This window comes from Chaetodon trifascialis, chromosome 10 (genome assembly GCF_039877785.1).
Source record: "Chaetodon trifascialis isolate fChaTrf1 chromosome 10, fChaTrf1.hap1, whole genome shotgun sequence".
Classification (NCBI taxonomy): domain Eukaryota; kingdom Metazoa; phylum Chordata; class Actinopteri; order Chaetodontiformes; family Chaetodontidae; genus Chaetodon; species Chaetodon trifascialis.
In genome coordinates, this window is record NC_092065.1 from 25691783 (window position 1) to 25709653 (window position 17871).

General features: G+C 41.2%; 1 protein-coding gene across 1 annotated transcript in view; it reads right to left on the reverse strand.

Moving 5' to 3' along the window:
* Nucleotides 1-17871, reverse strand: part of cdh13 (cadherin 13, H-cadherin (heart)) — a 244259-nt gene that overhangs the window by 197592 nt on the left and 28796 nt on the right. Inside the window, exons 3-4 of the mRNA XM_070971981.1 lie at nucleotides 16139-16350; nucleotides 3665-3766 (exon numbers count right to left, since the gene is read on the reverse strand). Coding sequence (XP_070828082.1) covers nucleotides 3665-3766; nucleotides 16139-16350 — 314 coding nt within the window. The remainder of the gene's footprint in view (nucleotides 1-3664; nucleotides 3767-16138; nucleotides 16351-17871) is intronic.

Here is a 17871-nt window from a genome sequence, read left to right on the forward strand (position 1 = left end):
CCTTTATTTATTTGCATTTTGGAGTTTTTTTTTTTTTTTTAGCAGCTGGCTCTCCTTCAACACAAATTGTACCTTGTTTATAAGATGGCACAAAGGAAACAGCACTAACAATTAATGTTGTTAGTATAGATTTCACATATAATATATGAACAGTTGGCAGTCATTTCCATACATCAACTTTCGTCCCCTTTCAGCCTGTCCTCACCAGAAGAATGCCCATATAGTTCGACTCTGCAAGCAGCTTATTATGATCCCTGTTTACTTTTATTGTCAGGCAGTGATTATGTGATCATGATGGAAAAAGAGGAGGAAGTCAGGTGACTTGGTATAAAGAGCAAAAAAAGCCTGCCTGTGGAGGAAGGTGGGGGGGGGGGGGGGTCAGACAAACAGGAGACAGCTGTTTGTGTCCCTTGTGAAACCATAGAGTATAAAACATGGACATAGCCTCTGTGATGTCACCTATGTGTTTCTGAAGAGCCATTATGGAGCTCAGTGTGGTACATAGTGTACTTATGTTATGTACATAACAAACTTACTTTAACCCCTCTTTTACTAAACTTAACCAAGCGCTTTTGCTGCTTCGAGTGGTTTTGTGGTCCACCTTCGTCTTACCGGCCTGTCGTCAGTCCTGTCCAACAGTGATAGGAGTCATTTTTACAGTCAGTGGCTATTCAGTTGTTCAGGTACGAGAGTATGTTGGCGCTGCAATATATTCATTGAGATGCCTCTTATATGATACATCCGTTATATTATATGCACATACAGACCCCTTATTTAAAGCATCTGTAAAGTCTACATACAGCTGTTGTTTAGGTACTTAATGTTATTGGATCCTCTCTGTAAGTATTCAGAGTCTGTATCACAACATATTTGTGACTGAAACAGACAGGAAGGCTGGACGTAACGTTTGGACCAATTTGATTTGAGCGGGATTGCCATGAAAAACCCAGAGAATTACAGTTTGATGCCTATATTCACTGCTAAAGGAGCACTCGCCCCCTTCAACATCTTCATCACCCTCGTTACCGAGCAGGCAGGCGTAGCCCTCCAGCTGCAGGGAGTGGAGGGTTAGTTAATGAGTTATCCATCAGGGAGAGAGAGCCCATCATGTGCTCCATGTAGCTGCTGAGGCAGCCCACTGTCAGATGCCTTAATCTGGAAACACCAAGGCAAGCTAACCACGGTGCTGCTAGCTAACGGATGAATTAAAGCTGGAGATTAATTGGGTGGGTGGGTATCAAAGAAATTCATTCTTTACAATAAACTTTTTATATATTGGACAACGGGTTCTCACTATGACCGGGAATGTGATAAGAAAGGCTTTTCATTTCATTTCTATCTTTAAAATAAACCTCAGATTTACAAATATTGACTGTTATTATAGAATGGTTAACCTTTGTTAAGTTATGAATCGCTCATGAATCTTAGATTAAATCATATCGCCAATCTGAAATATCACTGAATATAAACAAGTGCCCAACTGAATTTCCAGGAAATTAAATTTCAAATGTATTCCAGTCTGTTTTTACCACTACCTCTGATGCCAGTCTAACACTGAGGCATCAGTTCAGTGCCTTGACAAAAACAACACGTTGCTCTATTTGTAGACTTAAGCAAAGCATTTGATTCTGGATAACACTTGCTTCTTCATATTTATTCAATTTGTCTTGATGACTCAGCTGTTTCAATTTACTTTAAAAAGTTCTGAACTCAACAGCTTGTACGAAGTAGTTGTATGAAGTAGTTTCCTCTCAATACCAACACGGGGCTCGAATTGATCTTAAACAGATAATAAATGAAAACAATCCTCACGCTGCATCTGCTGTTTCCACTATGAGCCTTGGGTGACTCCAGATTGAACAGGTTTCATCCTACATGACAGTACAGTACAGTGCATTATATCCACAGTATGGTTGACTACGGTTTATTGTGAATTAATAATCAAATCCTCCATCTATTATATATACTATCACTTTTATGCCTTCCTTCTCACTAGCTTCCTGTCAGAAAACATAATAAAGGTGTGTAATATCTAAAAGGAAAGTAATATTATATAATATTGATCAATGCCATGCAGGGGACACTAAGGGACAACAGGCATTGAAGAGGTCAAAAACAAATCAAGAAAAACAGCTGCAGCAATGTCACATTTCTGTCTATTTGTGACCACCTCTTGTCCTCGTATCAAGTGGTGGATAATGAGGGCTTTCACCGTGTTTATTCATCGCATTAAAATAATTCTTCAATGTCCAGGCCACAAGCAAAATAAATATGATCTATGATCAAGTGGCTTTTTCAGGCATACACTGAGCACTGTCCTTTTTGAATTAAGAAATCAAGGGCCTCTCTTTTCAACAAGCACAGCACTGCTGCTAATCACATCTACATTAATGAGAAATCTGCTTTGATTTGGTGCTGGACACATCTTAAAGAGAATATCCTGAATCTTTATTCAAACTAAAATTCAGCTAGGATTTCCAGATTTGTGAAGGTTATTAACATCATCATCAGTCAGCACAACAGCAAGTTCTGCTGTACTTCCACGCGCCTGGTCGTGAGCCCTGTGAATGGCGTGCACTCAGTCACTGTCGGATCGAGATAAAGAAAAGTATATTCTGCATAGATTACGAAAACAGCATTCAGAAGAAACTGTAGGCGCTCAACTTTTAGTTCAAGCTTGAACGAGACAGCAGGCGTTTGCTTAAGAGCTTTTGAAACTTGGTCTCTGATGGAAATTCCCCTGTGATGCCTGTATTAAACTGGAAATAGACTATTTATATAACGCTTTTCTAATCTGATGACCATTTGCTTGTCAAGCGCTTTACAGTCTGCATTCACCCATTCACACGCATATTTGTGCGACGACCTGCTTGTTGAATATTAACCCTTCAAACACACTCAGGCACCAATGGCACAGCATCGGGAACCATTTGGGGTTCAGTATCTTACCCAAGGATACTTCGACATGTAGACTGTTGAGGCCAGCGATCAAACCACCGACGCTCTGAGCCACAGACGCCTCAAATTAGTCTGCCATAATTTAAAAGGCAAATTTAAATTTAAGCTGACATATTTTGGTTTGGTCCTCAATGAGTTTGTCTCTGAGTGAAAAGATTGTACGATTTCCAGAATACATATGATGGGATGTGATTGGAAAATAATGCTTCCTATATTTTTGAAACTGTAAAACAGTCTATGCAAATAGACTTTAACTCTAGATCAATGAAATGAAACTTATTAAGTGAAGGCAAAGAACTTTCTAAACCCTTTGGTTCAATAACACTAGGTTTGGAAATAACTTCAGGGACCCGTTTGATGCTTTTCTGTAATTTGATATGAAATCACAATCATAGAACCACCACTTCTCTTTTCATATATTCCCCTGTGCAGTCACAGCTGTCATCTTTACATCTCTCATTAAATTATCTATGGAGAGGTGTCATCTGTTACTGAGCACTCCTCTATGTTTGGAGCTAATGAAGACAATGGTGAAAAAAAAGAGAAGAAGCTGTAAAATAATGCACATATTAAATCGCTGGTTCTGTAACTGAGGAAGGTTTTTGTCCAGGTTGATCATTTCAAATGCAAAACAGCACAGGCACTTCTTGTCTCTCGCCTTGTCATCAAGCTGACCTGAGTTCATGAATGTCCGTGTGTTTCTTACCCTGCCAATGATCCTGGGGAAGGGAGCTCTCTGGTTCTCAGTTACAATCATAGGAGGGACCAGCAGGGACCTTTTAGATCTGTTCGTCAGACCCAGGATATCCTAAAACACAAAGAAGAGAAGCCACATTGTTAAATAACAATATCCTGCGTAGTTATAACCCCTGTACCGTAATCCTTAAACCAACCCAAGCTGCCCAAAATTACTGAGCAATTAACCTGAATCCCACTGACGACACATAAACACACAGATGGCAAGCAGTCAACAATGCATTTTGAAGTACTGAAACATGTTGAAACGAGCTTGTCTTGGACTGATTCCCATGATTTTAATGGCAGACTGGTACGTACGATAAACAGGGAATGCCGAGAGACTGAGCACCTGCATCCAGCAGGTAGCACCATATGCTTTACACGTTTGGACAGGAGAAGACAGGACAAGACATTCTCTGGACAACCTTCACTTCAATTTCATTTAGATTTTTAATCTTTATTCAGCTCAAATGTTAATTAAGGACCGGAGAGCGAAGCGGAATAAACGAAGCTTTTAAGCAAGAGCAACAAAGACAAAGAGACAGTGTAGAAATGAGACATGATGAGGTTTTAGAGAAGCGTTTGCACTGTTCATGCACAGGGAGCCAATCTGAAATGTTATTTTTTGCTCTTGAGAACACAATAGCATAATCTTATTTCGTCCTCCAGCCTCCTGCTGTTGTAAACAAGAGTGTGGTTGTTACTTTATAATAATATAGTGAGCGATTTTCCCTTTCTGCTTCGCTTTTGGATCACTGATACAGTTAGGGCCCCCCTGCTCGGATGCTGATGAAAATAAGTCTGTTAGTGACACTAGGAAGAGAAAGCTGGAGTCCTGGCTGCTCCATCATACCCATACAAATACTCATGTCCACAAAACATACATGCTTTACTAAAGACATACATTATATTATAGCAATAAGCTCTTAGTGCTGAAAGGTCCAAACTATTTGATATGTTTTATTTAAATTGAAATTATTCCAGTTAAATTTCAATAAAGGAGATTCACATTTTCTCTGACGTCCTATACGTTTCATTTCTTTGCCATCAGCCTCTGTTTATGTCTTCCAACACCTACCAGGCCGAGGATTAATTAAAGCTTCCCAAGCACTGCAGTGCTGCCCAATGACGCATCCTTATCTCCTAAAGCAATCACAAGTTGGGTCAGAGGGAAAGCCATGACCTGCACAGAGAGCTAATCCGTCACATGTAGATTAGGCAACCTAAGAAAAATACCAGAACAGGTCTGTGAGGTTTCATCCACTAGCTTCCATACTCTAAGCATTTTCTTGGTTAAAGCAACGATGACGCATTAGTAGAAAGGGGGTAGTGCTATTCCACAATATAGAGACTACAGCAAGTAATACAAGTCATGTTCCCTCTAACAGTTTCATAACAAGCACAATGTAAAGATATTGTTAAATTTGAGAATTAAAGTGGGAGAAGTTCAGATGCAAAATATGCATCAGTGACAATCCCCCGTGGGTTTTCTTCTATTATTTGTGCTCCTATTAAACATCAGTTCATAGTAAGAATACCGTTTCCCTGGTTTACAGTCTCAGCAGAAAACTCACTAATAGCACAAAGCTTGCTTGTAGAGTCCATCCTTCACCCCAAACAAGAACACAGCATGGGGAATGTTTCAGGTGCCCGTGGTTCCTGAAGTAAAAGTGCCACTCATTTTTCCCATGGATAATGCTATGCGACTCACAGTAAGAGCACGTCTACAGCTCAGATCAGCATGAAACTCTCCTGGTTTAATCATCAATGCAACGTATTAAGAACTGCTTCGGAAAATGTCTGGTTCTTTTCGATAAAAAGCTGAAGGTACAAGCTTGTGTACATAAAAAACCTCAAGGGAGAAGTTAACTTCATCTGCCAAGGTACATTTCATTAAGAAAAATCCAATCACTGACCTTAAAATTCTGTCACAACAAGAAGAAGAAAAGATTAACTTTAGTCAAAAGTCTAAACGTTTGTGCACGAATTCATCAAATGGGAGGAGGCTTACCTCTACTTAATGAAGTCAAATACTGTATGCCACATGAATTTTAATGTGTCACATGGAGGGAAAGCAACAAATCTGCCAAGCATTAACACACCCAAGAGGCAAGAAGTGATCTGTACATATAGAAATAAACTAAGTGCTGAATTTATTTAGCCTTTTGAGTTGTCATTTATATAAAGCACAACATTTCACTTTCAACCAGGGATCTGATTTTGACCACCTAGCTGTAGTCACTTAATATAGGAACAAGCTAACTCCATCCTTGTTGCTCTGATATTTCAAAGTTGTCTAGTGGTGATTTTAGCATTCACTGTTGTCGTCTTGTCTAAATGCAAGAGGGATGCGAACAGTAGTAAGGGTTGTGGGACAGCGTAGAGCGAGGCGTCAGGAAATCCCAGTGTTGGCAGGAGTGACCCAGCTGTATCTCCCAGTTTTATACAGTTTTCATACAGCCGATCAAATCTTTACATGACGCAGTAATGCCAGCACTCTATCACAGGCAGATGGTCATACTGAGCCAGACAGCTGCCTGCTATGACTGCTAAGAGTCACAGACCTCAATAACAACCACATTAGTGAAAGTCTTCCTCTCTAAATGAACATGTGCCTGTTATGTCCTGCTCTGCTGAAGCAGCGGCCAAACAAACATACAGGGAAAATGCATTTCTAACTCCAGGTAATAGCTAATAGGTTCATAGCTAATTCTCTTAATTAACCACTTACCTTGTTAGCTAATAAATGCTTAAGTGATCTTAAAAACTTTCAAATATCATTTCAGGCCGTTCAGATGCTAATGCAGTACTTACCATTCATTACCTTGCTAACAACACACTGCACAAAGCTCATAAGCTACAGTTTCCTGAGTGAGTTTGTGTACTTGTGTGTCTGTTCCCTGCTGGGGCTCATCCTGCCAGCTGCTAGCAGTCAAACACAGACACCCACACGTCCCTGCTGGCACTTTGCAGAAAAGGAGCATTTCACATATTTTTCCTAAAGAGCTGCTTTTCTTTTTGCTGCCTTGATGACAAAAAGCTTTGAAAAAACAAACAAACAAACACATTTTTGACAGAAGAAAGATGACTGAATGTGTGCACTAATCTGATGTGAACAATGACAGTGAAAGACACGACACAGAAACAAGCAAAGCTGTTGAGCCCTGGTTAAAATAACAATGCAGTTTCAATATGAAAGGGAAAATGCCAACCTGAGGTTTTTGTGTTTCATTTGCAATGCAAATAGCCTCTTTTGTCCTTCATATAGCCTACTTTGCAACACTTTATTGACAATGTGCACTGTGGCTGTGTGTGTGTTTGTCTGAGTATACGCAGGGGCTGTTTGCGTGTTTACTGTTCTCACTGCTGTTCTTGGCTGACAGGGACTCTGGCACCACTATCACCCCTGTCAGAATGACGGAAAGAGAACAGGTAAGAGGGGAAAAACTGAGCCATTTGTTTAGAGCGCACAGTGCCGACGCTCAGACAGAGAGGGCAACAGCAAACACTCACACCACTAACCGCTTTGTTCGTCCACCCCTCCAAACTACAAAGGTCAGGGAGAACACAGAAACAGTAATCATAAACACAAGCCGACCAGAACAAACCACAGACACGTAGAGCAGTCTCTGAAATGGCCACTCTTATCGAACCCACTGGGGGATGACCTTCCCAATAATGTCAAAGACAGAAATCTAAAACTGGACCTGAAACAGTTAAACAGACTACTGCACAAAAAAAAACAAAAAACTGTGTGATTATATGACCTATTTGGTGTCTCAAGAGCACAGTCAGTGGTGTGTGTATATGTATGTGACCGGTTCACAAGCGAGTTGATGGACTTTTAAGGGCCGCTATAAAAATCCAGCTTCAATCTGAAGTCCAGGGATGAGTGCGTCAATCCCATCATGCACAGGTCTCAGCTGTGTGATATTTGTAAAGGAGAGGGAGAAGAGCTGGGAGGCAAACAGGCACCATGAGGTAATTTTAGTGTCTGGATGTGGAGACTGGTGACAGAGGTTAGGGCTAAGCCAGACCATGCTGTCAAATCCACGTCTTCACTGGGCTGAAATACAGTGGATATGGAAAGGGAGTGACGGTGCTTTAAAACCTATCAATGTTCTGCAGGCGGATCAGGGTGGCGAGACGCACTAACGAGCACGTTTAGCTGGATACAGATGTTTGTCCAGCTATTTGTGGATGGCTCGCCACAGGGTTTTCTGCAAAAGATAACTTGCAGACCTACTTTCTTCCCCTTTATCTTTTTCCGTGCCACTTTGCACCTCTCCCTCGTTCTCTCCTCTCACCAAGCAACAGCTTTTCTTCACACGGTCTCTCTTTGCAGTCTGCATGTGTGATGAATAGTGTTCTTACAGCTTGGTGACACCGTCAGAGAAGGAAGCCATGAATCTTTAATGTGTCCTGTTCATAAATTACTGCAGCACCATCAACCCTGATCTAGCCTTAATGCATTTGCTTCTCTCTTCCTCTGTCTCTGTCTCTCAAACGATCATTAGGGCATCGCAGTGTGCTGAGTTGAATGTGTCCTGAAGTGAAAATCTGAATATGTAGTCAAGAGCAACAACGACAATGTTTATAGTGTGAACATGTATGTATACTGTACTACAGTGTGTGTGCATGGGGCCTGTGTGTGTTCCCTTGTGTGTGAGGGAGAGAAAGATGGAGTCTTCGTCATCTGTCATCTGAGCGCAGAGTTACTGTGGCAGTAAAGTCACGTCCTTGTCTATTCTGCCATTTTCACTCTCAATGCTATATTGAGACGTGTCATTACTCATTTGTGACAATGTGTTGCAGACCTGGTGAGAAATGGATAATATCAAGGCCAGCATCGCCCACTGGTGACAGGGATGTACAGCTATTCTGAGTGGAATAAACTTTTGGATATGCAGCCAGGTCAGGCAATCAGTCAGTGCTCTTGATGCACAGTTAAGCTCTCTTACTTTACGTCTAAAACCACACATTTACACAGTAACATGTCCCAAAATGTGGGTGTTGACAGCACAATGTTTCACACTTTGTTAAAGTGTAATCAGCAAAGTATAAACACTTTTCATCTTAGTGAAATGGAATATAGCAAGACGCTGATGACTAATGCTTCTTTCAAATATTCAATTAGCAGAATTAATTAACGCTGTGCCAAAGTGATGTATACAATCTCACCCGCAGATAGTGGTGTGGAGTGTGCACTGACAATAAAACAGACGTAAGTGTTTCAAAACAAGCTCAATGTAAAATGAAGCCATTCAATACTTCCCCATTTAGACCTAAATGCAAACTAATTTCACAAACATTATGAAAAGTAAGAGTTTTTTTCCCTCTAAACTGTCTTCATATTCAATGGTTCATGCATTAGAGCACATGAAAGTTCTATTCAATGCCATCGTGCAATTCATGCTACTGAAATCATCAGCCTTCTTATAGGAAAAATGTACATCTCTAACGTGTCAGTTTGTGTGAATTGGGCAAGAAAGTCTCGCTTGAGTCTCCACGTTCTCCTTACCAGCCCCCACCAGTGCAGTTTTCACCCTACAGGAATAATGCACGAGCTGTTTTGACTACCAAGAAACATTCCCTGTTTCTTCTTCTTGAATCCACTTCTAAAATAATTTCTTTGTTATCCCCTGCTGACCTGAAAAAGTCACCCATGCGATGATCCATGTTTTCCTTGACTTCTGTCACCGTCAGAGTTTCTCTCATCTGCAGAAGGTACAGCACCCAGAAGAGAGGCTTTTAACTAAATCTAAGAGACCTGAGCGTCATTTTAATAATCTAATTTTAGCTTCAGTTGCCACCTAACTTTAGGATTTATTCCAAAAATGTAACAATTCTTCTTATATCCTTGACCTTTAAGAATCCTATGAGCCAAATGGGAACCTGAACAAATCCCTGGGGCCCCCACCCCACCCGTGCATGCCGCAAAAATTTGCACAATTTCTGGGACATTTGAGATGAATACTGAAAAAATTGATTAATGGTTCTCAAAGTGAGGTCCAGGAACCAACAGAGGTCCCTGAAAGCCAAGGCCTATCAATAATCATTGTTGTACATAAGTGGTCCGGCCCCCCCTAGTGGCCGGGGGCTCCAAGCAACTGCCTGGCTTGCCTGTCCACAAGCCCCGCCCCCCGCCTGTGGGAAAACCTCCGTAAAACTGCTCAGGTTCATTATTTGGGCATGTACTCTTGCACAGTTACTCATCCGATATTACTTTACTAATTCATAGAATAATTTGGTCTTTATCACATGATTTAAAGGTGGTTTTCACTCAAAATAATGTTTTGCTTTTAGGCGGAGATAAAAAGTAAAAAATTCTACTGTGTTCCAGATGAATTTATTCTGACACAGTAACACATATCTTGATTCTGATACTTCTGTAGTAATCTCACAGGTCTTAGCTTTCTTTTGAGACCAAGATTATTCATACAGCCCTTGTAGTTGTGAAGATATACTCTATTTATTTTGGGTAGGTCATTTCGGATAGGAGGCAGACAAAATAGGCCTGGTACTGAAGAGGTTAAACAAACAAACAAACAAACTATAAGCATATTGGTTGTCTTTTTCAGTCATGATAATCAACCACCATTAACACTTATCAAAATGCAGTTCCCATCAGTGCCAATGTACTGAATGTGTTTTGTATGTCTTGCACATCCTCATATAAATATCTTTACCATATGTGTTATGTTGTATTCTTCTGCTTCAGTATTTCACCTGATGTGAGACAACACCTTTTTCAATTACCACATCTTTTTTGTCTTTTTAATTCTGAAGGTGATGATTTGTTGTGCTGCTCTACATTAACATGACATAAGCCTGTTGGTTTTTACTCTCCAGTATTCACTCCCACGCATAAAAGCTAGAAAAAAAAAAAGTAAGTGAGCATATATATTGAATCATTTCAGCACAAGATGGAGGGTTAGGAGGAAGCAGTGTAAAAAAAAAAGACAATGAACAAAGGCAGTAAACAGAATTAACAAATGACAGCTAAAGAGCAAGCTAAGGAGAGATAGTGTGAGTGGGAAGGAGACACAGAGGGGAGGATTATTTGTGTTGTGTTGTATAATGTGAGAAGCTGTGCTGTGGCTGCAAGATGTCACATCTTAGTCATCCCCAGGAAGCCGAACTGAACACTGAAAGCCGGGTTAGAGAAAATCTATTTGCCATTGCAGGATGAGGATTTTGCTCAGGATGCAATATTACATTTCATTCAGTACGTGAAAATGGATGAAACATAACAAAAGCAGAATAAATAGGCTTTTGGACTCAGATTATTTTGCATCTTATCAGCTGTTGCATTTGAATGGTGCCTGAAAATGCCCCCTGAAGGTAAGCAAATGTTCTGCATAGCTGTTGTTCTGCACAACACAACCAAAACAACACAGAATAATACACACAAAAAAAGCTCATGTCTTGGAGCGTGCATTTGTTAAATTGAAATTCATTCTTCCATTAATTCACATATTGATCGGCTGCAAATAGATTATTCTTTGAATTCAGAGTTTTGCTCATAATAGGAATCATTCATCAGCCTCTTCTCTGCCTGCGGGCTTGTGGTACAGCAAACTAACAGCTCGTGCTGAGGAATTAAAAACAGATTCTCTCCACCTCCGCTCGCAGCGCTTATCACCAGCCAATATTTTCTGCTACAATACCATTAGTTATGCCAATAAATTCACCATGGAATGTTTCCGTTCTGTGTTAGAGAAAACAAAGGGAGGTTTGGGTGAATACAAAATCTAACTTTGACAAGAGCATAACAAAGACATTTATTGCTAAAACACAATCTCAACAGGAATCTTGCTCTGCACTAGGATAATTGAAAAACAGGAGGCATCAAGGCAGCCGGACTATCATGAGGGCTATCTCAGACTGGAGATTTAAAGCTCGGCATCGCAGCGCAGCCAGCAGAATCATTCCACCACTCAAACCTCCGGCTTATTGAAACAAGCTTTAAAACATGGAACAAGTTCAGATTCTTAAGAAGCTGCTGCCACGCTGAACTCGTGTTTGATGGGCCACTTGAGACAGTGCAGAGGCGCAGCGTGGGGGGGACTGCAGGATGTGGACAGAGGAAGGGACAATAGATTTCCTGATGATATGAGTCCCAGAGCTCGAGGAGCCACAGCAGATTAATTGATAGTGAAATAATGAGAGTTTTTCACCACCCTGCCTCACGAGAGGACTCTCCCTCTCTCATATGTTAGCTTTAGGATGTCTTCCTCTCTGCCCAATAATCTTTTCATCTCTCTCTCTCTCTCTCTCTCTCTCTCTACCCTTTACCTAATTAAAGCACTTTGTGACTGTGGATACTCTGCAATTAACAGTGGAGTCAATCTATTTTACAATAGACAGAGACGTCAACATATGTGTCCACAGGAATGACTAAATACTTCATTCTGAGAAATGAAGCTGCTCTCATTCAGCATGATGGCATCAAACAGCAGGAACTGAAGGAAAGACAAAAGACAAGCTAGTGAAAACTGCTGTGGACTTTTGCTGTCCTATATGTTGTACGACCTCTTAAAGGACGCGTCCAGCTAAATACAACACAAGTCAATCTTTCCTTATTAATAATAACACTGAATGTTGTTTACAATTTGCCTGATCTTCAAACCATTTATGCTTAGTATTTTTGTTTTTCCCACAAGCCTCCACTGCATTCCCAGACCTGAACAATCACTTCAGTCAGTACAATGCAATCCATAGAAGTGATGGACAAGAAAACCAGATTTCCCCTCAGTATGTAACTACATTTCTAAAAGCTTAACAGTTGTATACAATAAACAATAACAAGACCAAGAGTTCACAACCGCGCTAGCTTATCCGTGAGACTGTATGTTGGCACGGTGTTTTGAGCTAAATGCTAATGTCAGCATGCACCCGAGCTCATGATGACAATGCAAACATGCTGATGCCACGCACGTGCAGTGTTTACCATGACGGCCACCGTAGTTTATCAAATTAGAATGCTAACATTAGCTATTTTGGAATACACACAGAGCTATCATTAGCCAGCTATCAGTTTTTCTGGCATTTGGTCATAAATCAAAGCACTGGACCATGTCAAATGTCAACCTCATCGTGGCATCAAGGATCACAGTTGCTATGATTCATCCTGAGGGGAACGTGACTGTGTGTGCCAGATTTGAAGGCATTTAACTTAAAAGCACAGATGTTAACCTCACCGCAGAGCTCTCACATGAATAAAAGAAAATTGCTATACAGGACACACATTTTGGGGATATGACATAGACTTACATTAATTGCCTGGAGACTTAATCATAACCACATCTTAGTATTAAGTGTTACCCTCCACCTGATGTAACCCTGACCCTAACCTTAACACAAGCCTTGACCCTAAAATGTAATGGTTTGCATTATGGGGACGCATCCTTTGTTGCCTCAAGTCCCCACAATGTGAGTATTTACGAGTATAGAGACACACACATTCATTCACACAGAAGACAGACCATATGGTCACGAGTCACAAAAAACTCCCACACATAACTTGCCAAAAGACTAATTCACTTACATCCTCAACGACTTGCCAAGGTAACACCCACGGACTAGCTAACCAAATAAATGATGGTGAGGCACAAACAGATGAGAGCTACATCACACTGAAAGGGACGGAGACGTTCAGTAAGCTGAGGGCTGGAGGCCTGGTAGCAGCAGGACTCTGAGCGCTGCAGCAGGAAGACAGATGATCTCTGAGAGAATGAAGGGAGCACCGACTGTACCTGCAGTCCCTGGAAACTTCTCCTAATCAACTTAGTGTATTTGGACTAAACAGGGCAGGAGCTGAGGTTCAGTATAAAGAGGATATGAATGAGGGACAATGGTGTTTATTTAGGAGTAGGTTTTGAAAGGCAGTCAATTTGCTGGCTACAGAAGCAAATTTCTGTAGATTACACAAACAAAAGGACACATTTGCAGCAAAACAAAGCTCAGTTTTGGGGTGCGGGCTTACTGGCCACATACCCACATAATTGGAACTGGCCAGCATCATTTTTTATACACCAAATCCTGGTGCATAAACATAACAGCTGTTTATGTTCCCCCGTTCTTTCCTTTTCCCCTCCATGTGACCTCATGCATGAATAATGATTAAATGACAATGGCAAGAGAGTACTCATAAAAGTTTAAGTGGGTCCGATGCATCCCTGTATTCAAGAAAAACTGCACTAAACTGATTCAGAGTATCTGTAAAGCATTTGTGAAACCCACAGCGGACACCTTCACAGGCCTTTTGCATCCTTTCAAGGGGCAAACATTGTTTAATGTCAGTAATTTGGATCAATAATCTAATTATTAAATCTAATTATTATTATCAAAGCTTCAATCCAAGGGCCTGCAGACAGGTTTAGTGCTGAGCTCAGTGGCTGTTCCCATCCGCAACAGTGGTAGAAGCTGACACATTTCCGGTGATGGCAGAGCACAGCAGCAGCTGGTCATTCACATGGTCCTCGTCAGCAAATCAAAACTCTGTCTTTTAACTTCTCAGATGTGGATGTAACATCAATCACCTCGTCTGTGCTTTCTCTCCATGTCATCTTTTACAAAGGCTGTAATGCATCTGCTTGTTAAAAAGAGAAGACTTTTTCTGCATCACTGAAATTATTTTTCACTTTCTGTAATAGGTCCATGTGGTCTCAGTAATTATGGGTGTGGGTGTTTCCCAACTGCCTAATAAGGCATCTCTGAGGTGGTGCAATTATGTTAATTGATGATAATTAAGGTTGCATGAGCATGCCTCATATTTAAATTGGGATTCAAATTAATCAGCAACATGCATGAATATGACTGACACCAGATATCTCTTAACATTTAATGAATTCGCTTTTTAATGCTTTTAATTAGAAATTACAATCACTATTGTATGAATGTTTTGTAATTGACACACAGTGTCACTGTTTTTACATCTCCAAGCAAGCTGTCCACACCAAAATCTCCACCTTGTATCCTCATTTAAAGAAACAGTTTGAGGGAAGGTAAAATAATTTGCTTCCTTGTCAAGAGTTAGATGAACAGATTGGTAACATTGTCTGAAGCTACTGTACTGGAGGATTTAGCTGGCTAAGGAGGTTTTCACCAACATGGCTTGTCGGGTCAGGGCATGCAGACTGGATGTGGCTTTGCTGCAGACTTAAAGAGTCAGCACAGCTTACAGTCCATCAGTCTTTTTCATCTGCCTGCCACTGGCAGCGCAAGTCATCCTTGTTACTAATGCGAGAAAGAAGAAATACAGCACATAAATAATTGAACGGGCACAACAGGTAAAGAAGCTTACTGTCATTAATTAGCAGTGGATCATTTCACACAAGCTGAAGAAATCTGTCTTTAAAAAACACTGGGTGTGAAACGGGAACTGGCAACTTCCACACAGCTTAATTCGTAACACTTAATATAGTCTAAACTAATATTAGCATAATTGACCTCCAGGTAACTGACAGCAACAGGCAAGTATGGCTGACTTAACATAAACTATTTCCTTAACATCAACACAAACACATAAAAGTCTCTTTCATTACACTATCATTACACTTCTATGCACCCAATATGTTATGTTTACTTCTTTTCACAGCAATAGAAAACGTCTATTGCAGCACAGTTGATTCCTGCTGCCTGCCTGGCCTGCCGTTGTTTTGTTGATAATAATTTGTTCCTTAACAAGCGCACTGCTGGAGTCTTTTCTACAGTTACTGCCAGCACCACTAGCACTTCTAAAGGTCGCCTATTAACCATTTGTTTAATCTCTACAGTAAAAACTGTGATACAGTGCTACATTGCTGTAAGGGGCAAGACTATTTTCTGACTGGGGGCAGTAACTTCAGCAGGTTGTCACCGTGAGTTTGCCAAGAAACCAGAAAAGACTCCAGACTGCCGTGGCCAAGTCTAGCACGTTAAGCCCTGCGGCACTGCATTGTGTTGTGTTTACACTTTATTTATGAATGGATCAAACTGAGTAACAGCTCATGAATCCTCTCATTCACCCAGGGGCATCATTATTTGATCACTGCTAAGTTCAGTCAGGTCGACTATCTCCTGTGCGCACATACTCTAAGTCACGCTGCACAGTTTCTCACTATCTCTTAGCTCCACAACCCCATTCTTGTCTTCATCCAATCTGAACCTGACACGCTCACATTTAGCCAATCATCTGTAAGCTGTAAAACTTTAGATGTGTCTCTGTTGTCATTCAGCTGCATGTCAGGACCCTGAGATTTCGTGACCTACCTTCACTCACAGTCTCTTTCATTCTTCTTATCAGTCTCTCCTGATTGAACTACAGTACAATAACCTTTTCAGTCCTCGATGAAGTGCAGCCTTTTCAATTTTGATGAAATGTAAATGAAGAAACTGGTATAAAAACACACACGGCACACACACAGAAACACACACACCAGCGACAATTTCTACTAACCCTGAGAGTGTGTGGCGACTGAACCGGTAGTCCAGTTACTTCCACTTGTGCCATGTCATGTGCATGTGCACTGAGCCCGTGGATGAACAGGACTGGACTGCTGTACGGGACATCTCGCTGAGGAACCAGATTCAGATCTCCGTCCACGTGGAAGCTGGGGTCCGACACCTCAAACTTCAAGTCCTCATTGCCCACACAGTCATCAAACTTGACTGGAAGAAACACACAGAATGGGTAGATGTTTTGCCTTCACTCCAAACAAATTACAAACAACGGAAATGTCAAGAAAAATGTGCCACATAAAACACAGTCACTGAGGTACACACCGCGCTGTAAAGAAAAGAACTGGAGAGGTTGCCAAAAGAAGCACAAAAACAAGTCATTCTCAGATATAAACAGATGCCCTGAAGATAAACAGATATCCTGAAGAAAGAGTGGGGTGTTCTGAAAGGCTCTGTCAGCTGGGGTACAATAAAACTCAGTGATCTCTATTCACACAAGCCTGCTGCAATATTTATGACGCATTTCAAAACATCCTACGCGTTGTAGACTTATTAATGTGTCTGACTTGTTGTTGCAGGGTTGTTGCATTTACTACAGAGAACGCAGCGGCACCCAGTTGCAGGACAGGAAGAGCGGAAAGGATTTGAGGTACGGGAGAAGAAAAGTGACACTTCAGAGTAACGTGCATGTGGCGCGTGCACGTGTGAGCCCGTCTTGTCTGACAGAAGGAGATACCGCCGAGGACGACACCAGGCTTTATCCCCTCTCATCATGTTCATCCTCTCTTTATCTGTCTCACACACTCCCCTTCAGTGTCGCGACATGATCCCCCACCCCCCGCCCAGCCCTGACAATCTTCCCACATCCTTCACCTCCTCTTTACCTCGGCCTCCCGTGATGTTTTCTTACTATTGTGGAATGTGGAACGAGGGGTCCCAGAGGAAGTTTGCATGCGTGGATGTGTTCACATGTTGCTGATTTGTAAAGGAGGTTGTACTGTCCAATTTTCAGTGCGGGTCTGAAAATGCTAAGACAACTATCTGCTGCAGACATATGGCGGCTTATGGCAGGCTTCATTTTTTCTTTTTCAGTTCTGTTTGAGATCAGAAATTGCTTGAATTTGAAAACATAATGAACAGGATGTTCCATATGGCTTTCATTATTAATGCAGCCACATGTTTCTGGACTGACGTCTGTCCAAGCTACTAGTTTATTCACCATAAAGACAAGGAAAATTCTGTGGTAGCACATGAGAGTTGAAGGATATCATGCAGAAAGAGCTGGAAATCTCTAACTGGGAGGCCATCTTTCTGAGGAGGATTTGAGCCCATGTTTATCAGGTTTCTGAGAGCACCTTGTGGATCAGTGGTGCCTCTCTGAAGATAAAGCAAAGCTCCCCTCTCCAGCGCAAATACTGTGCACTTTCTCTGCTGAACCAGCTAGTTAAAGGCTGAAACAATGTACTGTAATGTTGATGGTGAGCTCCTGAATCCTCACCACCTCGCCAACACAATGTATTTTTATCGTTGCCATGCAAATACATTTGCACAACAATAAAAACAACCAGTTAACATCTGATTCAGTTTGATACAGGATTCAAATTACCTACATATTTACGCATGAAGGGATCAACAAAAATAGATCCAAGCATTCAATTCCATCGTTACAGTTTTTAATTTTAGCTCACCGCTATCAGTCTTACGTTATTGCTAATGCAAACCCAACATTTA